General features: G+C 51.4%; 1 protein-coding gene across 3 annotated transcripts in view; it reads right to left on the bottom strand.

Moving 5' to 3' along the window:
- Window positions 1-24,471, bottom strand: part of HIPK2 (homeodomain interacting protein kinase 2) — a 131,405-nt gene extending 106,934 nt beyond the window's left edge. For all 3 annotated transcript variants that reach the window (XM_086610337.1, XM_086610338.1, XM_086610339.1), the window contains exon 1: window positions 24,401-24,471. In XM_086610337.1, the coding sequence (XP_086466463.1) occupies window positions 24,401-24,419 (19 nt within the window). In that variant the 5' untranslated portion in view covers window positions 24,420-24,471. The remainder of the gene's footprint in view (window positions 1-24,400) is intronic.
- Window positions 24,472-24,719: the final 248 nt, after the last annotated feature.

The raw sequence follows: 24,719 nt of genomic DNA, 5'->3' as shown, positions 1-24,719 counted from the left end.
TCTTTGCTTTCCACTACCACCTCCTCTGCAGCATCGTAGTGACTGGCTCACTCCCATCCTGAATCAGTGCAGAAGAAACAGTCGATACTGCCGCGACATGGGCAAACTTCTGAAGTGTGCATCCCAGCCACCCAGCAGCTTGCTCATTTGTGGTACGATCACGATTTCTACTTCAAACCCTCAACCAGAGCCTCCTCCTCCCCTGCCACTGCCCACATACAACTCTGAACTAGGAACGGGCTGCGGGCAGCCATACTTCCTTCTACCTGAGGAAACACATTAAGGTAGAAAGCAAAATACAAGAAAGTGAAAAACAGCTGAGGGATTTGAGGGTGATCCTGCCTCTGAGTCAGGGCTGGATCATTTTCCCAAGCTTAAAGATGACAATCTTGTGCATGTACCACTTAGGATTTCCGCAGGGCAGGACCCAGGGGAGGGAGCGACCACAACTGTGAGTACCTGGGGTAAAAACAGGAAACGCCTTCCCACAAGACCCAAAGCAAAAATCAATGGGATGATCTTGTCCTTCTTTAAAATAACTTGCAAGTCTGTTGGTTTGTGCCATTGCTGTTTAATGGTACGCAGCATTTTTACAGAAAAACAGCGTAAACTGAACAGCTGTCATAAGAGAAAAAGAGATATCTCGGTTTGTCTGCTTTTTTCCTCCATCCCTGACTTCTCTCTATCTCGAGGGTCACATAAGCTCCTTTACGCAATGCCTGGATACAATGCTTCACCAAGAATTTCCCTCTCCGCTGACCCACGGCACCAGGCGTTCCCCTGTCTCTTCTTCCAGGAGCAATGGCTGTTTATCATTCCTCATGCCCACTCCGCGTGGTAAGACAACTACACAGAAAACAGAAAAAGGTGAAAGCAAGACTATTTAAAGCTGCAAATCAAGAATGCAAGGCTTAGGAAACCTCAGCTTTATGACTGCCTGTGCAACCTTCCTTCAGCCCCCTTTCTTGCCTGTCTGCTGTGGCAGAGCTGTTAATCACATAATCACAGGCTATTTTTCTGGGAGACCTCGGCCTCACCCAGTACAGCAGGATACACGGTGCTCACCCAGCAAGCAACTAGTCACTATTTTGTCTTCTCCCCATTGTTGGAGGTGTGGCCCTAAGCCTTGTTTGCTAGGTACCAGCCACACTCTGCTCTGCAGATGGAATTAGTAATTTACTTATGGGCCTTCCGACAGTACGCATCATTAGAGTAACTGAATGCTTCACAAACATAAAGGAATGTATTTTCACAACGCCCTCACAGAGTAAGACACTGTATTATCCATATGTCATGGGCAGGGAGTTGAGGCACTGAGAGATTAACATGAAAAGCTTCCACTAATTTTAACAGCGTAATTGAAACTCTTAGGTCCAGATTCTTCGGAGACTTGTTTTGTCTGCTGAGGATGTGGCGACAACAGTTTATTTTAAGGCTTAAAACTTGCCCAAGTTTGGGCTGATGTTCTTGAAGACAGCAGAAGTGGTGACCCTGACAAATACACCAAGCAAATTTTATTGGGTTGTTAAAGCAGGGGCTTCTTTTCTCATTTATTTGTGCATTTGTTATATTTAACATTCATAAAAAATTTCAACAGAGGTCTAAGAGAGTTGTTTTCTAAATATACATTCTGAGATGGAAAATTTTAGCCCAGAGAGATTGTTGGTTAAGTTGTGAACAACCTAGAAGAGGGTCTTTTAACGGGGAAGCTGTTGGATGACCTCAACAGCAGGTCACTGCCATGACATACACTTTTCTTTCTCTTGGATGATATTATCCAGCTGCTGAAGAAACCACACAGGCCAGATGTTATACTAACGGAATCATGTCAAACTTAAATGCAAACCGTAACTAAAGATTTATTTCAACTCCTAGTTTTGTTCATATTAACAAGATTCATTTATTTTTAATCTTAATGCACAACTGAGTTTTGTTACTCAGTTCCAAATAGCAACTTTTGCTTAGAGCATGAGTCCCACCTTTTCTCCTGTTCTCTTGGAAAGAGAAAGCAAGTTCAGTGTCAGGCATGGTAGGCAGCACTGGTTGTAAGACAGATATAGGACTGACAGATGGACAGTACTCAGAGGCAGTGACTCTTACATTGCTATAAACAGATCTTTCCTCTGATTATTTACAGGGAGATTCACAAAATCCTAAAAAAAAGGCCCATCTGAAAATTCCAGGCAGGGATTTATCTGTGTTAACACCAGGAAAGACAGACAGACAGATAAAAAGACAGACAGATGGGGGCGGGGAAAGAATTTAAAAATCAACCTATCACCGGTGCCAGTCTTCTTCAGAGCAGTAAATTATTTTTAGAGACACTTTTGTAGAGGTGTAAAATCCAACCTTGCAACTGTCCACCAAGCACGCGCAGGACTCGGAGGGAAAGAGAGTGAGACAACATGGGAGTTGGCAGGAAAATCGGTTCCTCCATCACCTTGTGAACATGCAGGAACAACCCTGGCATAATTCCCGATGATTCCTCTTTGCCACCCAAGCTGTATTCCTGCTGAATGATGTTACGAACTGTCCCTCCCCTAAACACTTACCACACGCGCACACAGAGATGAACACAGACCCAGTTTCTCTGTCCTACACTGAAAACTCTTGCCATATATCCCTGCTTTTCGCTCACAATGTCTCCTGATTGCACCGACATTGACTAACTTAGTATTTTTAATTACAGAGGGATTTACAGCACTGCACTACAGCACTCTCTTTTATTATACCCACTGTTTCTACTGATCTGGGTACACTCTACATGCAAAGTTGCACATTAGACAAATTACACTGCACATTAAGTAAATCTCTCTCTAGAAACAGGATTAGATGAACAGGCAAATCTTCCTCCTTCCTAGTGTATAAATTAATATATCCAAAATCAATATGAAGTAAGAGCTCCACATCAATTTATGAAAAAAAAACAAAAAAATAGTTTATACATTCCGCACAATGAATTACATTTATGTAGGAGATGCATTCCTTTTCTCCTATTTTGTTTAATAAATAAAACAGCTGGTCTGAGGAATCAGGTCAATCGGTGTCTGGAAAAAAAAACATTAAAGCTGCTATATAACCTAGTTTCTCAAGCTGCATGAGGCATCCTACTATCGGAGAGGCACAAGTCTATGCAGAGACAGCCCATAAGCCTCAGCTTCTGACCCTTCAGGGTTATGGAGGCTATTTATCACAAAAGATAGCAGTAATTGAGGTATCTTGCAAATATCTAAGGAGCTAGGCTCTGAAGAAGCACAATAAAAACAACATGATGCGTCCAGACTTATACGTTATATATGGCTAGTGATCTTGGGCATCTACGTTGAGGTCATCCAACACAAGGAGATGGGAAAGGACCTGATTTTCACACATGCTCAAATGCCCTCAAAGCGAGCCCACACCTATCTCTGTTGCCATGGTGGGTGACAGCACCTCTTTTCCCAGTATGGACCACTCCATGGCCGCGTGGTCCTGTCCTGTCCCTCCCACACCATGTGGGAGAGTGAATCCAGCAGTGTCCTAAGCTGTGGGCGTGCTGCATGGGTGCAGTGCCTATTCCGGCACAGGCAGAAACTCCCCAGCATCAGCCTTCCTCCTCCTGCACGGCACATGGCTGTCGTTGCGGTGCCTGGGCCCTGGTCACCTTGGAAAATGTAGCCCTTTCTTTCTTCTACAGGTTTGAAAATGTTTTGCAAAGGCTATTGCAATCCACATCCTATAGAGACAAAGACGGAGCCAGAAGAAAGTAAAGAGACTTGCTCAAGCTTAAAGAGCAAGACAGCAGCAGAACTGGGAAATGAAACCTCCTGACCCACAACCCTAGGTTTTAGCTTCTTAAATAGGGATTCTCTTTCCTCATTAAAAAACTAAAAATGGGAAGAGGGGGAGGAACAATCTGCAGACACAATGAACTTGGTCCTCAGAGGGCTAATGACCTGAAATACTTTTTATTTTCCTTTCTCACCTCCATTTCTCTTGATGAAGTTACTGTAACTTCATGGAGCATCCTTCTTTACTGGTCTACTTTAACCTAGCGTGTGAGCTCAGCATCCTTTTCCCAGTCTTCCGAAGCCAGAGACCATCTTTCCCAGAGAGGAGATGACCTTCTCACTTTCAGTCTCTCTGGATGTCCTCACAATGCCCTGGACCGAGACCATTCCACTTTCTGGATCGTGCTGAGGGACGCTGAAGTCCTATCCACTGGTCTCAGCCTGCAGTACGTGTCAGCCTGAAAGGGTACCCTGGAGGTAAAACCTGGTTGTTCTCTATTAATTTTTCATTTCAAGAATGGCTCCAGGGAAAGGAAGGAGATATAGGTCAGAGACTTTGGGGGCTGATTAGTAACTCCGTACTTTTTTTTTTTTAATACTCTTTTTTTTTTTTTCTCTTCCAAATTCGGAAACAAGAGGGTTTTCCCTCTGCATTCCTCATTTACTCCTTGAACATCATCAGCATTAGTCAGCAAACTCCTGCTATTTCCTCCGTGAGCCCCTGACACTTGCAGAGTGACTAACCCTTCCCTCCGCACACTTTGGCTCCAACAGCCGCATCTGTTTGTTGCCCCCCAAGAAAAGCGGGTCTCGGCGTTGCGCACACGCTGTGCTCCCCTGCGGTCACTGCCACATTCGCCTCCGCTGCTGCACAGCTGCAACCACCACCATTTTTTTGTGCCCAGAGCTGAAGAGCCGGGAGGAGATGCCAGGGCCTGTGTTCAGGTCACTTCTGAACTCACCCATCACAGGAGCAGCGTCCCTCAAACCCGGGAGCGGTGAGCTACTGCCCCGAGCGCAGGCATGTGGAGAACACAACGGAGGAGGTCTGAAGCAACCTGGCTCCTCCTGGCCAGGTGGGCTTGCACAAGATGTCCACCCACAGCCACGCTCACAGGGGACCTGGCACGCAACTCGCGCTCACGTAGGCGTACCCACGGACCTGCCCACGCTTCGCTCTCGGTGCTGCGCTCAGGCAGACAGCGAAGTTGTTGCATTCACCTTTCCAAAGCGGTGCCATGAGCGCAGGGACTGTTCCCCGCTACGCCCGACACGCAAAGAGGCCATGCCCTCAGGCTGCCCTAGGTGCTAACTCCAGCCACCTGTAATGGAAAGGACCCACATCCAGAGCGGAGTGCGTCAGTAGGGGTCAGTGGGAAGGCTTGCCAAGTTCGTGCCAGAGAAGTCTGTTCCCGCTCTGACCTTGCCACCCCCAGCCCGGCACCGAACCCGCTCCCCCCGCTGTTACCTCCATCCCCATTGTAGGACAGCCTTCTGCATCGCTGTGGAGGAAGGCATGAAAATAAACCACCGGCTCCAGTGCCACACTCCCTCCTGGCAGATCTGTTTCTCTCTTCTTAACTGTTTCCAAGTGCCTGGCTGTTTTATAATCCCCACTGAGCATTCCCTTAACTCCTTCCTCACTGAGCCCTTCCACCCTCCCTCGCCCACTCTCTCTCAAAAGGCAGAAAAAGCCAAGGCGAGGTAGGGGGTACAGAAAGCGAAGGAGGGGGCCTGAATCAAAGAAGGAACAACTGAATCCAACTGCACGTATAACAGAACCAGCAAATTAGTCATTTCCCCAGCCTTCTCTTACACAGGCAACTGACTCTTCTATTAAGATACTTCTTTTCTTCCGCGTGGACGTTTGTGTACCTTAAAAGCTTACTTCTTTGCTAATCTCCTCCTGCTTTTTCATAACATGAGGTCATATGCTTCTGCTGGTAGCACGATTTTAAACCATAGAGCAGCTTGCCCTTTGAGGTCTGAACTGAAATCACTTTCTTAGATCACAAGTAAATACGAGTTGATGGCTTTGTGCCCAGTGTCACCACCACTCCGTTCATGCATATTGCAAAATTCGAGAAGAACTGAGCGCAGGTATCACTTCCAAGTGGAAAGGACCTCGGCAATCACTGCAAGAGCTGTGAGAGGGCTGCGTTGCGGAGCCTGGGCAGGGGGACACGGTCTCCCCATTTCCAAGACACGGGACCTTGTCACTGCCCTGAAGTGAACCAGTGAGAGCCACACGCGCTGTCAGTGCTGACGGCTGTGCGATGCAAGTGTGTGTGCATGCACGTCAATGAGTGCAAGCGGTGGGGGAGAGGGAGATACCTGGCCTGAGACATTTTAAGAGACCCACGGGTCAGGGCTACACAAGGATAACCACGATGTAGTGCAGGATAACCACATGCTGAGGTATGCTGGCAGCACGGCACAGGACAAGTACGGCGACCCAGCAGTCTTTGGATTTCACAACCGTGATTACGTGCAAAGAAACATCACAGAACGCTCCGGCGTGTGCACTGCTCCTGTGAGAGGATGAACAAAGACCACAGTGGGGAAAAAGCAATGGCTTTCACGCGTCCCCTCTCAGGTGGGAGCACGACACCTGCAGCTGGCTGCTGCTCTTTCCTCAAAGCCCACGGCTGCTTCTTCCAGCGTCTTGAGGTTACCCCTGACAGTTTACACTCAAAAGTTTGCCAAGGTATCTTTTTCCCTGACAAAATGAACTATTCTGTCGCACAAGGCTGGGCCGCAGGGCTTTTAAAAATCGTTCTGCTGATGTTCAAAGGGAGCAGCTTGCTGTGCAGAGGAGTGGTAGAGTTAATAGTAGTAGGATCAGCACAAGCTCCTACCCTGCCATCTGCCTTCAGCTCAGCCAGGCCTTCTGCTGAACAGCCAACGTAGGCTGGGGCCACCGGAGTGAGCAGCAACTCAATGACATGAAAGACTGCCTGGGTTAGTCGATTAAGAATAAGATTAAGAGCACAGGAATCCTGTATAGAGCTAGTACTGACTCAGTCTGGGGATTTCATGGGGATATGTAAGCCCAGTTTTCCAAAGAAGTCTTTTATTTGGCACAGGTGGGTGTTCGCGTGCCAGCTTAAACCAGCCCCATGAACTGATGATCCCAGAAACAGGGGTCATCTCTGAAACTGCTACGCTTTCCTCTTTGGTCGCCCCGGTAGAAGGTAGCGATAAACAATACTTAACTACCTCACCCTCCTGTAATGTTTAACTCCTTCACATTTACAAAGGTCCACAGGAAACACAGGAAAGCCCACTGGAATGGACAGAGACGCCTCCTCTCACAAACTCAGGACGCAGATCCCTCGTTTGCCCTGTGGACTTAAGTGCTGGTCCCTGCCAGCAGACCCCTGTAGGGGCTGCTTGGCTCTGCTCCTGCACATCCAAATTAACAGCTGCCTCAAGAACTTTTCTTCTTTTTTTATAAAAAATAACGTAAAGGTCATTTAAGGCTTGTAGATGACCTCAAAGTACCAAATTGCTGACCTGTTACCAAACTCAGAGCTTGCCAGTGCAACCATGAAGAGCAGGACTTGGTCCCCTTGAGTGATGGTGAGTGCAAAATGGCTTGGTAGACTCGTAACAAAATGCTGAGGTCCCCTCTGACGTCGTATCATTCTGCAGTGATATCCTACAGCAATTTAAAGGACTGCTGTGACTGGTCTCCAAACCCAGGAGGAGAGAGGCAGAGGGAGCAGCGGAAGGGTGCTGGTCTGGAAGGGGGATGGGGACTTGGGACAAGCGAGGGCACAACCTGCCTGTGCCGAAAGTGAAAGGAGCAGAGAGGCCTCTTCTTTCACAGATGGAGGAAGGGAAAAAGACAGAGGAGCGAAAAGCCTGGACTTAATCATGAAAAACAATAGCTCATCATTTATTTTCATATCCCCTCGCTAATGCTGGAATAATGCTAACAGTGGAATTCTTATGGCATGCATGTCATGCCTGCAAATACCAAGTGAATTACTTCTCAGCTAGGCTATGGGCTATGGCACTGAGCAGCACATTCGTTACAAGCGATTGGATGATGAACAACAGTTCCCAAATTCCTCCTTCACAATGCTACTTGCATTAGTTGTAATTTAATGAGAGAGAGAGAGAGAGAGAGTTTTGGCTCAAACCACTGAAATAATACTGCCTGCCACTGTTTCCCACTGGGTCTTGTATTAACTCACATCACCACCACCTCCACCTCCTCCACCTCCTCCCTTTTCACACCTATCCTCAGGTGCTAAAAGTGGTGTCATGAAACCCATCAGGGTGGCAAGAGAGCATGGCAGGAAGCCCCCAACCACACACATTCCTTCTGGCTGAAAGGCGGGAGAGGACACAAACTTCTCCCTCTCCTCTGCCGACAGTAGCGGGAGGGCTAGCAGGGGACCCTCCGGCAGCCAGTCCCCGTGTGGACAAGCCTCCAACTCTTCTTTGGTTTCTTCCTCCTAGAGAGCTAGTGCAGGTGAAAGACACCGAATTGGCTGCTCTGGAAACAAGAGTGCCAAGCACATACAGCAAGACCTGTGGGTGCCAAGCTCCCACCAGCGTGTTCCTCCTACCTGCTGTGGGCAGTCACAGCAGGGTAGCCCGGCCCCATCCCTGCCCCGCAGGCTGTCTCAGCCGGTTCAGCGCTCTCTTTGTAACCACTTTGAGATCTGGTAAGCAGCCAGTAAATGTGAACAAAACCTCTCCTAGGGGTAAGGCCTCCAACAGTGTAACTGTGCTATCGCTGTGGACCTGCAGTGAACCCGGGAATCACTGCCACAGCTGCCTCCTCGGGACCTCTCGGGTAGGTCCGCACCTTCCACATCTTCGGGGCAGAAACCAAGTCCCTCTTCTTTGCTCCGGGGACACTGATGGAAAAGGGACGGCCTCTTCGGAGAGGCAGGGGCATCTTGCAGGTTTCTGCCCTGGAAGGAGCCTAACTGGCCAGCACCACCTCCCACTCCTGCGGCAGCCTTGCCACAGAGCCCGTCCCCCTCCACATGTCAGGACACTTATCCACCAGATGACCCTACATGTAAGGTTCACGCCTGAAACATGACCCAGTCTGTGGGGTCTCATATGCTGGGCCAGGAGAAAGCTGAGAGGTCTGATCTGTGCAGCAGACCTACAAGTAAGAGGCTGCAAATATCATTACCGCTTTTCTGGTGTTTCCAGTCTCTTCAGTGTTCCCCTCTGACAGTTCGTAAATGACAAACATCCATGGATTCCTACCCTGTGGAGCATCCAGAATCCTCCTTATCCCCTCTGTGCCAAATGTAATTTAAAAGCCTCCCACCCCTGGCCACGTTTTGTGGTGTTTTGAAGAAACGAATCCAAACTGAATTTACATGTTTCTGAAACAAAGGTATAGGCAGGGGAAGGCAAAATGCCCTTAGGATTGGAACCAAATGTATTTGTGCAAATGAGGCCTAGGATTTACAGTTACCTTCCAGCCTCCACCATGTGCTACAATCTTAGCCTTGGTTTAAAAACCATCTGTTTTCTTGTAAAGGTTGACAAACACCAGTGATCCTTTCTCCAGTGTACTGGCCAAAGTCCCATGGACCTGACTTGGGGGAGGAAGGTGGGCAGGATGCCACAGGATGCTCCCAGGGACATCTGCAGACACAGGTCCCTACAGGCACATAGGTGCACATAGGCGTGTGCTTCCCAGCAATATGGCAGGCATGATGCTGGGGTCCACCTTCAGGACCTATCCAAACGCCTCCTCCCAAGCCCAGGCATAGCATGGCACACTCTGCGGCTTTCCTAAAACTACGCCTGTGTTTTACGCAGTGACAGGGCTCTGAAATAAGTGAAAGCATCCCATGCTGAAGCGACCCTAAGTGAACGCAACAACAGCTGTTACAAATAAAAGAACAAGGATCACAGTCACAAAGGAAAAGGAAGAAAGGGCGAGCCTCAGCCTGCTGTGACTACCTGTGTGCTGGGCACCTCGCCCACTCCCATGGTACATGGAGCCCAGCATCCCCCCGAGGGACATCAGGTGAAAGGAGTCCCTGTGCAGAGAGCAAGTGTGGGGAGGAGGGGACACAGGCATGAGAGAGAAGTGAGGGGTTCCCCCAACAGATGCCCACTGCAATGGCTATGTGGCCTTTAGGAGTGGGGCACAAGGCTGGCGACACCTATTACCAGCTGCAAAGAGAAGCAGTGACCACGCTGGGGAGATGGAGAGTGTTATCAGGGGCAGAACTACAGGGATGAACATATGTAACCAGACGTATGGAGACCAGCTGGGCTGCAGGCAGAATGGGCCCATTACTGAAACAACTTCTTTGGGCATCCAGTGAAAACCACAGAGGTCAGAACCGTCAACCGCAATTAATCACATTTACGCTTTAAAACTCAACCAAACCCAACACTTCTGCTGGGACCAAGGAGTTCAGCTGGAGGTTCCTGGTCCTGCTGGGAAGGCAGAGGCTGTGCTGCCCCTCAGTTCCCCTCCTGGCAGGCTGTCACGGCTCGGGAAGGGTGAAGGTCAGCTGCGGCACCCGGTGCCACACCTCAGTTCCCTTTAAGCCTTCAAATTAGGGCTTACATGGGGCTTAAGCGCAGCCCGTCCAAACACCGGGTTGGATTTCACAGTTCTCACATGCTCCACCTTCAATTGAAAAGAGGACGAGCACCCCACAGGCTGGCTGGCTGGCAGCTCATCCACCCAGACACCCCAAGCAGGGGATGGTGAGCACCTGCTCCCCACAGCCCTCCCCATGTCCCCGGCAGGCAAGGCAAGAGGGCTGAGATCACCAGGAGAGGCTCCCGCTTCCCTTGCCTTGGTTAGCCAAACAACCCCCAATATCTGCCTTTTCAGCAAGTGTTTCATGGTAACCACAAGTGTTTTACCCATGCAACTGTGCCTGTGCTTTTCCCCCCCGACATGCCCGCTGGCCCCCCAAGGCTCACATCGAACCCCAGGGGTGACCACAGAGCCCCCACACTTGCCAGCCCATGGCGTGGGATGTCCAACACGCAGCATTCAGCTCCCACAAGAAGTCAGTGTGCTCTCAATGCATGGCACGCTACATCCTTGACCATGAACATCTCAGGTGGGCTGGTTATCTTCAACCAAGCACAAGCAGACATGATCAGGGTGTGTTGGAGAGGGGGCAGCAGATGGGCAAGAGGCTGGCAGGGACAGGAGGAAGGACACAAAATACACAAGCAAAGTGAAAGTCTCATCTCTTCCACAAGCCCTACAATGACAGAGGGTGAGATGGATGGAAGTACCAACCACAATGAAATCAAAATGAAAAACTACGACCTGCAACTTGCTCCAGTGATGCCAAGTGACATAAACATGTTTCCTAGCTCACTCCCAGCGCTGCCACAAGCATCTGTTTTATTGCACCTAGTATCAAAAGCATCGGGCATCCTCGCCTGAAACCCTGCCCTACCCTGCCATTCACTGACATCCCATCTTCTTCTTCCCTCACATGTTATTTTCTACAGGCAGCACCTTTTTGGCAGGAGTCTCGGTGTCTGTTTGCAACAGGGCATGGCGAAGGAAAGCAGACGTCTCCTTGTAAAGCAGCCTCTTCCTGAAACCCCTTCAACCCTTCCTGGCTGAGAGGAAATGCAGGGATTGATAATGACTCAAGTGCTCCTCTGGGAAACAGCAATGATTCTGGAGGAACACGAAATAACTTTTAAGCCAAGCCCTGTCCTAAAGAGGGGAACTCCACAGTCTGTAGCTCGAGTTTGCAGTTGAGTGAGAACAAAACCAGGGCTCGGGCACCTGCCTGCAGGGACACTGAAAAAGACAGAGCTACTTTACTGAGGTGGTCTCACCTACATTAGAGATGTTGCGAGTGATGTGGTAAACACATCTAAACGGATATAGATTGTCCAGGAGATATCGCATTTGCATTTAGACACCGGCTACGTTACAGGACCAGGTCAAGACTGAAGTAACTGAGGACGCAGCAGGACAGACCTGAAAGACGTTAGCAGAGTTGCAGAGATACCAAAGAACTGGTCCAGTAGGGTCACTAGAACTGGAAGACATGAGTAAAAGATGCCAGCCATGCAGCTCTTCTGGGTCAGGATGGAGATGAGCTGGTGGATGTGGATTACAGATCACTCCTAGTCAAAACATCTTGCGTGAGATTTTTCTCAAGCTTGGATTTCTAGTAACCCTTTTGTTCAGCCTGAAGAGAGCCACATTGCTTCAAAAAATCTCTCCCTGCCTTTCCCAGGCAGAGTGGCAGTGTCCCCTCCTGAACACACTGTGATTTACAGCCTTCCACACTCACACCAGCAACACAACCCCTTACGCAGAGACTGCAGACGGCACTCCTGCCAACACGCACGCTGTCACGGCATCGCTCCACATCAACGCCCTGCATTCACCTTGTTTATATTTCCTCCTGTACAGGCTGCGACAGCTCACAAACACATGGAAAGCCTAATTTATATTTATAATAAATCTCCCTTCTTCCTTCCCTGCAGCGGAAAAGAGCCCCAGTACAAATGCAATTTGCTGAGAGAACAGCTTAACAGCTCTAAGGAGAATCGGGCCCACGTTGCCTGATTGTAGACAAAGGGGATGCAGCCACTTGCAAACACATGTGTGCGCTCCTACACATGCCTGCAAACGTGGAAAGAGCCCCACATATACATATACATACTCTTCCACCTGTATTCCACACACACAGCTCTAGAACAGCATCTACTTGCATGTGCTTTCAGGCAGCACAGGTGTTTGGAAGCTGCACTTTCGTTATCCAGGTGCTCACAGCCCCAGATCAGCAGTGAGAAAATGACTTTGCAAGAGAAGTATTGTGCCATCAATGGGATATGCTCCTGTCTGAGTTTCCCATGTCCTTGTCATGTGGTGCAGCTATTTTAAATGGGGTTTGCAATGTGTTTCTTATCCCCACTTGCTAAATACATACATAATCTGATGTCGAGACAATGCAGAGGGGGAGTTTGATGGGAAGGCAGGTTTCTGGTGGTGCCAGTGATAGCACTAGAAGATATAAGGAATTTATAATTGTACTCAGGACTGAACGTGATCCCCACTTGCTTTGTAGGCACATGCGTTGGGGGAGTTATGAGGTCTTGGGCTTCTCCACAGTGTCTACAAACTGGCTGTAGTCAAGAGTTGTCCTTTTGTTTTAAACCGTGCTTCAGAGAAAAAGTTGTGATCTCTCTTACCTCTGCAAAGGACCTCGTTCCAATTTCCCTTGCCCCCATTACCCCAAGGCTTGACTGCGGAAGCGCGTTCCCCACAGGACAACACCATCAGCCTGCTCAGAAGCTGAGGCTAGTGCGCCGTGCTGGCACTGTGCAGGGGAAGCACACCCAACCAGTCCTCTGTGGTCTCTACTGCCTCCCAATAAGCTTCCGAGAAGGCAACCTAACTATTCATTCCTGTCGAGGTGTTCTGTGCTTGTGTATAGTCTGAGAAACTTCAACCTCCGACAGCATTGCCGAACTTGAGTGACTCATGCGATTCCTCCTACTTGCTGATTTCCCTCCATCCTGGTGGCATTACGTTAGACCAAAAACTCTGCGCTGAACACAGCCACCAAACCCACCAGCAGCCCACTCAGATGACAGAAAGCTTCTGTGCACTAACACCTTGGGAGCTGGTGGCTGGGCATCACCTAATCCCAGCGCTGCTCTGCTGCTGACCCAGGGCTCGTCCTGTGGCACGTCACGGAACTGCCGTAACGGAAAGAGCCCTGTCACATACTCCTCTGCCCATTGCATTGCTAAAGCTAGCCGACACGTTATGGATTACTGCTCTGCTCAGATCCCTCCCCTGCACTCCTCCCTGGGGCACTGGAGTGTCTAAGCGTGGGATCAAAAGTGTTTGTCGACATTAGGGTGCTCAAGAGCATCACCAGAGATTTGCCATGTTAGAGATGAGACTACTCCGGGTGTTTTCAAGACCAGCAACGGCCATTTAACTTCCCAGAAATTTTACCACAAGAGGAAGATTAAAGATTGCACACACACACAGAGTTAAGAGGACATCTGAGAGGGTTTTCTTGGAAATTTTTCTCCAGTTTCTGAAGTCAATCATCTATATAGGAAAGCAGTGATGATGGCCAGAAATTACTGCTATTTAGAGGCAAAACAGAGACCTGCTGAAAGCACTTGCCAAACTATTTGGAATTCGTCAACACTAAATGCTGCCTAGGAGAAAACAAAACCTCATGCATTTTAGCTGGACGCTCTTCACCTCCAGCCTTATGCCTAAAGCAAACAGCCTTCCTACCAATATAAGCATGGAGCAACATGGCTACTCATTGTACTGCAACCCTGCTGCTGTCAGCTCCTGTCAGAGTGACAGCCTGAAACCACGGAAGAACCATGCAGATGGTCACAAACCAGGCCCTCGACCCACTAACGGCACAGCTTTTCCAGAAACGTCACAGTGAAAAACTAACTGAGTGGCTCAGGCCACTCTCTGGGCTGGAGCATTGTCTAGAGATCACACTTCTGCTGATACCCTTCTTCTGGTTACTTCTCCCTCTTCTCTCCATGCCAGCTCTGGCTGATTTGAGCACCTGTCGCGTCCTTTCTCAAATACAGGTTTTGGGCTCTCTGGGTCAATGCCATGCCACGTTTGTCCATCTTCTAGAAAATTTGCAGCACAGAGATCCTTGATTTGGGATCCCAGCTGCTAGTGGCTACGAACAATTCATAATTAAAATAAAAGTGAAGCTGCATCAGGCGATTGTTGTGCTTTCAAGTTTTTTCCAGACTACATTACTCTCAGGAGACACAGGAGAGCTACCACTGAGATAAAAAAATAAATCTCAGCCTACTAGGTTTACACAGAGACCATCAAAACTATGCATCTGTATTGTTCTGACCTCCAGATCTTCTTTCCCTTCGTTTTTTCCTAACCTTTAAAAGGCATGTAAGATAAACAGAGGAGAAACCAGACAGACAACATCCTCAGAAGAGGTGTAGGAATATAATCAAGCCCTCAGACACACGCACACAAACACCATAATTTATCTCTTCCTCCTCCTGTTTGATATTATCCTCTGTTCTAGTATCATAATCTGTTGCTATGGAAACAGCTATGATGTCACAACGAGTGGTTTATGGATGCCTTGAACAGGAAGGAAAGGTACATGATGATGGGAGAGAAAAAAAAAACACCTACAAACAGCTGCTGAGCAAGAGACATTCCAGGAACGGCAAGTGTTAACAGGGAAAAGATAAATACATCGACGGTGCTGGCACTGCTGCAGACGAGTAGAATATAAACTGCGTTTTAAAAATAAAGAACGCTTACAAATTTTGCCTACAAGTAAAAATATTCTGGGAAAGCTAAAGGAGCTTCCTGAAAAACTAAACTTTCTCTGAAATGTTGTGCAAGTTTTCTGGGACCAGATATTTTCCAAGCCTTGCTGCTAGAGTCCAAGTCTCCAACAACCCACTCCATCGTCTGCTGTAACGTTCCCTTCAGAAGTGTTAGCGTAACACCCCACCAATGCAGCTAATAGTTAGGGAGCTTGTTGGCTACCCGCCATCCCGTGCGCCTTTACGATCTGTAACCAGAAAGAAAAAGCCATGTCTCCAAGCAAAAATAAACAGAGACGCACTGAATCCACTGGATCACATCCAGTAGCAAATAAACGCCCTGACCCCAAACTATAAGCAAAAAAAGAGCTTTTCTTACTCTCTTCACCCAAGAGAAAAACCATAATCTCAGAGACTCACTGCCAAACGCACTGACGTACCTGACCTGCTACTAGAGAGAACAGTACGTTGAGCCTGATACGCTTGAAACGTGCCCAGCCTTTGGGCCACGCACATCCGTGTGCGGCGCGATGCACGTGCTGATCTCACCCATGGGCTCAGTCGCTGATGACTGTGCCTCCGCACTCCGTACCCGTTTCGGTCACCTGGATTGACGGCGAGAGTAGGGCTGGCACAGGGACAGAGGGTGGGACAGGCACACGTGCCCTTAAAGACATCATGTGCAGGCTGCAGGGAAATTGAGCGTGCCAGGCCCATCGGGGAGGAGGAGAGAGAATGGCAGATCGGATTTGTCCTGCATAGCCACCTTCATTGTGGAAAGGGCAGTGGCAGCGAGAGTGGAAACCACAAGGTTTTCAGATCAATGAAAAGTGCCGGTGTTTTGGCCAATCTCTGTCCCATGAGAATTACCCTAGCATGGAGAGCAGGATCAGAGGTTTTATGGGAATGCTACTGCGTTAGCTTTGCCTCCGGTCTCAGCTCTAGCCGGGGAATCCCCAGGCAGGCTCTTCATCCCACCTATGAGCATCAGGATATAGGTGGTATCTCCCGTTCTCGCCCGCCTTTCTTTCCAAAGATGTTAGAGACAACTGCAGGGAAAAAAACAGTGGGAGATACTGAAGTCAGTAAGAGCAGCTGCAAACACAGTCCAAGCCAGGATCTTCAGAAATTGACCCAACTTTCTATTTCTCCCAGCCTTGGCTCCAACAGCTTCAGCCCCTGTACTTCTCAGGGACCACCTCCCTCTCTCCTGCCACAGTAACTTGCCCTCATCTTTCTTCTGTCGCGGACTGCCTGTATCTTCTTACAGTGGGTCGCAACCAAACGGCTGTTGCGACCACAACGTATCTCACAATCAGAAGGCTCTTCTAATCTCCAATAGAGAGCTCCAACTGCTACTACTGTCGCTTGTAGCACTTTGCCTTGAGCTTTTTCTGGAATCATGATGCCTCCTTTGGTTACCGTCTCAGCCGCACATCGCTCAACCAGAACACGATCAAAGAGGGGAAGAAATTTCCTAAATGCTTTTCCTGCCATAACGGCCGCTGTGCTCCCCGCCGCTGAGTGACCGGGCCGCCGCGGGCACACGTGAGCTCTGCTGGAGTGAGATAATAGCGAGTTTGGATCAGCCTTCTGATCGTGAGATACATCGTGGTCGCAACAGCTGTTTGGTTGCGACCCACTGTGAGAAGATACAGGCAGTCCGCGACATTCTTCCTCACTTGTCTCTCTCATCCTCTTCCCTCTTGCTCCTGACCTATTTCCTTACTTCTTCTCTACCTCCAGCCTACTCTTCCCTTCCCCAAACAAACCCTCGTCACGAATATTTACGGAAACCCACACATTGTGATTTCCTCTCCCCAAAAAGCCAGTTTGGATTATCCACCCTCCCATGACTGCGTCTATATAAAATGCAAATCCTTCGGGGTAGGAACTACCTACCCATTCCTGGCAATGTCGTGCCCAGTGAAGTAAGGTCCTGCTTTTCTTTGGCACTGGCGCTACCCCAGCAAATACTTAGTTCTTAGGAATAATTCAAAAGCATCGAAGAAGAGTAAAAGAAAAGGAAGTGTGAAAACAATGCCAAGTGTTTAGTGGGGTTTTTTTCAATTTCTTTTATATTTTGGGGCAATGCTCTGTTCCTATTTTTTATGAAACAATTTCTTCTCTTCTGTGCTTTCTATTTGGGACTGTGGAGTGGAAAACAAAGCTAGTCTCAGTGAAGAAACAGAGATTGTCCTTTTTTTCAACTGGCAGGTGATGACAAGCAGGAAGGGACTGCAAAGTCAAGGGAATGAGATTAGAACTCAAACCAATTCCAACAAATCGAAAGGTAGAGGATAAAATTCAAACAGGACAAATACAAAAATCGTACGCTTAGGTTGGAAGGGCTAGCTAGTGAAGGGCAGTGATGACAGCCTGGGCAGGCTGTAGACCCTCCATACATGTGGAATATGCTGGACAAGCATGACGGGGAACATGCTGGACAAGCATGCGTTTGGTATAGTACATTCTGCTCTGAAAAAACTTTTTGAAGTCTTTCCTATCCCCACTTCCTACAATTTCAGTGATTTTGGTGGAAGATAAGTTTCTTCAGCATTTCAGTACAGCCCACAGACCAAGATAAACCTGCCAGCGTTTAGAACCGCAGGAGACGTTAGCCTGCAGGGTACCGCTGTGTAACACTGTTGTTCCAGGTCTTGCTAATGCCTTTAAGGATTAAAGGTTATAATGAACAGGGAAGACAGCTGCCCTTCTGAGTTTCCTAAGTATCTCTGGCAAATACCACTGCCTTGTGGGGTGACCTTTCCCGCTTTTCAGGGTAGGAGCTGTAAGTGATTGCTCTCACTTCATCCTTCCAGAGACAGATGTCAGCACAGGCCCTGGAAGGTGAGCAGGACAGAGAACAAGGCATGAATAAAGAGTGAGCTTCAGCTTCTCCAAGCAAGCATCCCATTCAGGAGGAACTGCTGAAGAAAACCAAAGGAGCAAGCTATGCCACCCTTCACCCAGCAAAAAACTCTTGCTCTGCAACATAACACAAATGGGATATGGCTCACCACGTGGAAACGCTGCTTCCCCCCTGTGTAGCTCCCCAGGTTTCAGCAGTGCTGTTGCTGATCTACGCTATGATCTCTGAAATCAGAATTGAGCCAAAGAGCAGGTCGAGGGGCTCGCATCTCAAGGACACTTGCATCTTGCTGGCTATTTTGCATGTCCCCTGCAAGTAAGAGAAAGACTCCATTCTTTGGCATCATTCTGTCAGTGGCTTGATTAGACAGCCACTCTTCATGCCGCACCTTGAACATACACAGCACTGTATAAACACACACTATTGCAGATTATTATTACTTCCCTTAAGTAAATAAATTCTAATGGCACAGCTTCTTAGTACTTTTAGCCCTGACTCCGGACTCTCTGATATTTTGCGATGTGTCGATGCCCTTGCCAGCCTACAGAGACAGGAGCTGCTCCTCCACTCACCTGCGTGGGGAAGTCTTAAAAGAATGATCTCTACCCTAGAAATGATCCAACTCAGAAGGCCACCCGAATTCAGGAGTGGTCCCAAAATACAGGCACTTGCGCTTTCCAGGGAAGGATCTCAGTTCCTGATGTGGCCAACCACAAGTAGGAGGACTCAGGGGCGCTCTCTGTGCCTCTGTGCTGTAAACAGCTGGAAGCAGTAACATGCCTCTACTCTCCCCCCAGGACAAACAGACAAATTGCTAAATGCCCTATCTGGAGCGAAATTATCACCTGGGTTTATTTTCAAAACAGAAGCTGAACTCTGTACTGCTAGGGGGAATAGTTTCAAAAGAGAAGGCCTCCTGTTAAACACCTAGGTCCACAGTAGGCTATGTAAATAGCTGAAGAAACAACCTTTTCTCTAAATAGTGTTTAATTCTCACTTCTTGTTATCCACCAGTTAACCTTCCAAAAGCAGGAAAAAGCCCTATAAATAATATTTCACATTCAGAGGGCAGAGATTTCCTAGTAAGGGTAAGGAAACAACCTCATTTTTATAAATGGACTGATTAAGCTATAGAGGCCATGAGTCAGAAAGGTACTTCAGCATGTGGCCAGCTTTAAAGACATAAACAATTCTAATGAAGTCAGCAGCACTGCCTGTGAGCTTAAATTTAGGCACAGACCTTAAAATATCTTCTTAAATTGGGATCAGAAAGGAAAAGGGTGGAACTTTCAAAAATATCCAGTGTCAGCCTACTCGACCTCTACAGACACAAGGATGGGGACACCGTAATAGCTGTCAGCCCACCACTGAATGCCTTTGCAAACTCCCCTTCTTGGCAGTCTTGCCCAAAGGTACGCGCCATCCCAGTTGCCTGAACTCCTGCACCTCAATGGTCTAATCTGCCTCATACTGGTGTCTCACCCTAGTCTGAGCAGAACGTGGCTGAACTTGCCCTTGACCTCGCCATCTGGCAGGATTGCTCTAACACTGTCACCTGGGACCCACTTGGTGATGCCCACAATCAGGACAGGGGATTTACCTCCAAGCCCAGGTCACCAATCCTTCCATGATTTGACTTCCCAGAACTTTCCTCCTGACTGATTTTACACACCATTGCTGTGTTGTGGCCACAACTGAGGTTTATTCGTTTAGCCACTCAAGTATGTTATCTGCCTCTGAATAAACGGTCTAACTTCCAAGGGTTGACAGGAGTTCAGAACCCTCACAGGCATCAAAGAGGGCTCTGGGCTGTCCCCCGTCAGTAGAGGACCTACACTGATCACAGTGCACAGCCAGCTCTTACCCAGTCTGGATTAAACTACATCCAGTGGTTTCAAAGCATCATGTCAAAGTGGGCGGTAAATAGCACTCACTGGGTAAATGGGGAAACAGAGGCACGGGAAAATGAACATGACCTCACGTTCCAGGCCAGCTGACGTGTCCAGCTGAAGCCAAGAAGGTTTTCTCCACCTGTTACAGCCATGCAGAGGAACACATTGCACAGAGTCCAAGGGCCCATGACTGTGGCAAGTAAGTGTGATCACCTCTTTGTCCAAGCGCGGTGTTTGCCTGCTCGCCCCGGCCCCTGGCCCCAGCAGTGCTCTTTCCGCTTCCGAAAATAAAACAGCATTTTTCCCCCGTTACACCTCAAACACATTTAATCGCTAGATGCGGCAGCATGATAAGAACAATAATTATAACTGGAGGGGGCTTCCTGTTATCCTGGCTATAGCCATATCCTGAGCTAATAAAAACTTACGCTTTTGGTCCCAGCATTGATTTAGCTTTAGTTCTGGTTATTAATTCATAAACAGGAAGCACCTCTGAGTTATCACCTCCCTGCATGAACTTTGGGGTAAAGACCTTTACTCCACCTCAGTGGTGCCGCCTCCCCGATGAGCGAGTTCTGTGCGCTTGAACGAGATCTGAGGATGCATTCAAAACCCAGCAGGGTTGGCCTGTTCCCGGCATTAAACGGGATCTGATCCACGATGCATCCGGGGTCACAGTTTCAGGCTTCCCAGCCCTTCGCGTGACAAGGACGGCGTGCAGGCAGGTCCCCGCCTGCGCCAAGCTACAGCAGCGGCACCGGTGGCAAGGTGCAATTTACAAATATTACCCAGATTAATTCCATAAGCCACCCACATAGAAAACTACCAACGCGACTGCTAAAAATACACCGTGAGTTGCAACGAAGTTGTCAGGAATAAGCAAGAAGCAAAGCAAAGAGGAACAAAACCAAAACAAAGGTAATGGCTGTTTAGAAAATAAAGGTTAAGGCATATAAACACCTCTTTTTACCCGATTCTGAAGGATGCCAGGTACAAGGCACCCAGGAAATCGCTGGAGACACCCACCCAGGGCAGAAATCTACCCACAGCCCAGGCGCCGCCCACGTCTAGCATTAAGCCCTCTTAAAATGGGGTCTTCTCCCGGTCCACAGAACCAGGCTCTGTTCTCGACACAGGAGGAAATGCCACACAACAAGGACATCGCTGCCGATTTTGCACAGCAAGGGCAGCATTGCCCAGAGGAGAGTCCAAAGAACCAGATTCTTGCCTGCCTCAAGCCATTCACCTCCTCTGAAGCCAACAGAGCCGCCCCTGAGGAAGCCGCTCTCCGGTGCTCAGTGGGACAGCAGCCATGAGTTTGCCCCAACTCTGGAGCAGACAGAGGTCATGCGCGATGACACCTGAAGAGGCCCACTTTGAAGCCCAACACATTTTCCCTCGTGTGGCTCACGACTGAAACTAAAATCCAGGTCAAACATTCCACAGCGGTGTTACTTCTGTTTTATTTTACTTAGTAGGTTTTTATATCCTTCATTTTACCACTCAGCTCTGCAACACTCGAAAAAAAAAAGAATGAAAAATACCCAGTAGAGGAGAAGATGACAGCAAAAACTCTGAAATGCTTAAAACGAATGGGAAATTCTCCTTGCACAGTGTGTGGGGGAGGATTTCAGACCAGATATTCATTTATTTATCATGCCTCGCCTATCAGTATCAGATGAGGCACCATTCTGCTTCCCAGAACAAGTATTTGAGCCCAGTGCTCAGCGCAGGCACACACTGCCCTCGCCTCCGTGTCGAGAATCGCGGGTGACTATGTGCATGTGCTCTATGTTATCACTCTCTTCAATTCCTACTGGAACCATTTCATAAGGCTTCTGAGGTGTCACGTTTCCTCCCAGGGCGCCTCTTCTCTCAAAAAGCCTGTGTTCTGAAACCCATACGGTGGAGGTCCTGTTTCACCCACCCTCACCTGCCTTGCGGTGGTGGCGGTGGGCGAGCGTGTGTGCCACCAGTTCGGCCAAGGGCAGGACCAGAGAAGCGACTGTCCAACCCTTCGGTTCCTGCGCTTTTCTCTGTGGCCTGACTGCACCTGGTGCTACAGAGGAGGGCTACAGACCAGACTAGTCGTATCTATAAAGTGAGGCTCGTAAGGGAGGATGGCAGTCCTTGCCTCCTTCCAAGGAGGAAATCGCATCTCCTGTGATAAGTAAGTTTTTATCTACGCACTGCGATATTGCAGGGAATTCTAAGGACCTCTCATGGCAACTAGGAGGCGAAAAACATTCATTAACCCCTCCTCCGCCTCCCTTGAAGCCAGCCAGCAGCAATTTAACCCGCAAACGTACTGCAACACAAAACAGATAAAACAATCCCTATCAGCCTTTACGCTACCTACAGTCTCCTGCGGTTTGGGATATTCACCTACTTCCAGGCTCGAGGCGTGCTGCAGAGCCTGGCCACGGACTCTCCTGTATCAGTTGCAGGGAATCTGTTTTCACGGGCTGCTTTTCAGGGCATTTTTTTTTTCCATCTGCTCTCTTTCTTCCAGTCAGGCAGAAGCACGGGCGCCGCTGAAGTTAGGATGCTCTAAGGAACCGCTAAACTTCCTCCGCACGCTTCGGTGCGGCACCGCCGTCCCCACCCCGGGAGGAAGCCGGCGCCCTGCCCTGCCCGGCTGCGGCCGAGGCCTCTTCTCCCTTCCTTTCCCTTCCCTTCCCTTTCCCTCCCCTGCCCTGCCCTGCCCGGCTCCGGGGAGGCGGCCGTGCCGGCGCTCGGCGGGCGCCCGCTGCGGCGCGTCGGGAAGGGGAGCGCGGCCGGGCTGACCGCAGGCCCCGCGCCTCACTCCGCCCCCGGCCGCCGCGGAGCCGCCGGGCGCCGCCGCCCGCCGAGGGGCACCGCACAGCACCGCCCCGCCGCCCGCCCGCCCGGGGGATGCGGCCCGGCGCGGAGCGAACTTCAGAGGAATCGCCGCATTACCCACCCCGCCAGCGGAGCCCGCTCGGGCGGGGCTGGGCAGGCGGAGCGGCGGGCGGTGCGATGCCGGGCAGGCCTCGCCGGCCCGCCGGTGGCCCGAGGCCGCACCGGGGGGTGGACAGGCCCGGCCCGGCGGGGGGCCGCGGGCGGGCGCGGGGCAGGTCCGCGCCGGGACTGCGAGCCCCCTCCGCGGCCAGAGGGCGGCGGCGAGGCGGCGGCGGCCTCCCCTTGCCCGCGGCAGGCCCCCGCGGCCGCCCGCTAACGTCGGAGGCGCCGGGGCGGCCCGGGCGCAGGGGTGGGCTGCCCGGGCCCGGGGACCGAGGCCGCTCGGCGGCGCGGCCGGCAGAGGGCGCCGCCGGCGGGCCGGCTCCGACCGGCACCCCGGGCCCGCCGCGGCCGCTCCGCCGGCACCGGCCCGCCGTCACGCAGGGCCCCGTCGCTGCCGCTGCCACCGCCGCCGCGGCCCCTCCGCGCCCCCCGGCGGCGCCGCCGCCCCCGGGCTCCGGCAGCCCGGTGCCCGGCAGCGGCGAGGGCGGGGAGGGACGGCCGTCCTCCCTCCGCTGCCGAAAACGCTCCTCTTTGTCTGCCCGCCTCTCGCGGGGTCCAAACTCCGCACCGCCGGTGAGCCCGAGGCTGCCCAGAAATAACCCGGCGGGCCGGTAACTTTACACCGCCCGCCGAGCGCCCTCGTCTCGGGCGCTGCAGCCCGGGCTCGATTTTCTCCTCAGATAAGTTTTACCGGCCTCGCCATAGGCAGAAAAGTACCGTGTCCCCGTGTGCCCCCCACCCCCCGCGACGCCGGGTCTCCACCGCCACGGACCGACCGGTCCCCGGGCGGGATAAAGCGCCCGCCGGGTGGATGTCCCTCCGGTTTATGTAACGCTCCCCGGCCAGCGCCGAGCCGGGAGGGGTGACGGGGGAGGATAAATGCATCGCGAGGGGATTTAAATTAATCCTGAATTTTATATGTATTTTTAAGAGACACCCCGAAATACGCACCGATCTAACCACCCCCCACCCCCCCCCCCTTTTTTTTCCCCGACCCGAAAAAACTAAGTTGGGGCACTTGGGCTTCTCGCCGCAGCCCGGGCTGGGCTGAAGGAGAAGCCGGAGGAGCTGACAGGCGGCTGCCGGCAGCCCCGTCCCCCGCCGCCGCTGCCCGAAGGGTCTCCGCGCCCCGGAGGAGAGCCCCGGCGGGGGGAACTCTTGGAAAATCGGCGAAAGGAGGGGGGTGGCCGGTCCTGGAAACGAAAACTGCGGCGAGGGGCAGGCAGGCGCGCACACGCACACACACACGGAGGCGCAGGGCAAGCTTCGTCCACCTCATTGTTCTGCTCGGCACCGGCACGGACTTCACCCACCGCCCCCCGCCCGGGACCGCGGGGCCGGGGAGGGCCGGGGAGGGCCGGGAGGGGGGGAGCAGAGCCGGGCGGCGACCCGCGCCTCGCCCCGCACCCCGCCGGGCGCCGGGCAGGGCGGGGGTGCCCCGCCGCCGCCACCACCAGCCTCCCCGCAACAACGCCGGGGGGACGGCGAGCCGCGGGCGGCCGGGGATCCCCGATCCCTCCCTCCCCCGCCCCGCGGCGGGACGAGGGGTGCCGGCAGGGCAGGCCGGGCCAAGCCGGGCCGGGGCTTACCTTCGTACATGGGGGCCATCGGTGCAAGGACGCCTGTTATTCATGGCAACGCCGCCACGAACGACGCGAGATCGCAGCCCCCCAAACTCAACACACATCTGCCATCTTGAGCGGGTGTCTCTCGGCGGAGGCGAAGCTGCCGCCTGCCTTCTGCATCGCTGCCCGCCTCAGCGCGGGGGGAGCCGGGCACATCCAGCCCCGCTGCCGGCCCTCCGACGCGGCCGGGGCGGGCGAGCGGGCGGGGGGCGGCGGCGCCGGGCCGGGCCGGGCCGGGGCCGGGGCCGGGGCGAGGCGCGGGGCCGGGCAGGGGCGGCGGGCG

The sequence above is a fragment of the Tauraco erythrolophus genome, chromosome 4, assembly GCF_009769465.1.
Source record: "Tauraco erythrolophus isolate bTauEry1 chromosome 4, bTauEry1.pri, whole genome shotgun sequence".
In the NCBI taxonomy this organism is placed as follows: Eukaryota; Metazoa; Chordata; class Aves; order Musophagiformes; family Musophagidae; genus Tauraco; species Tauraco erythrolophus.
This window is presented reverse-complemented; position numbering and strand designations above follow the sequence as displayed.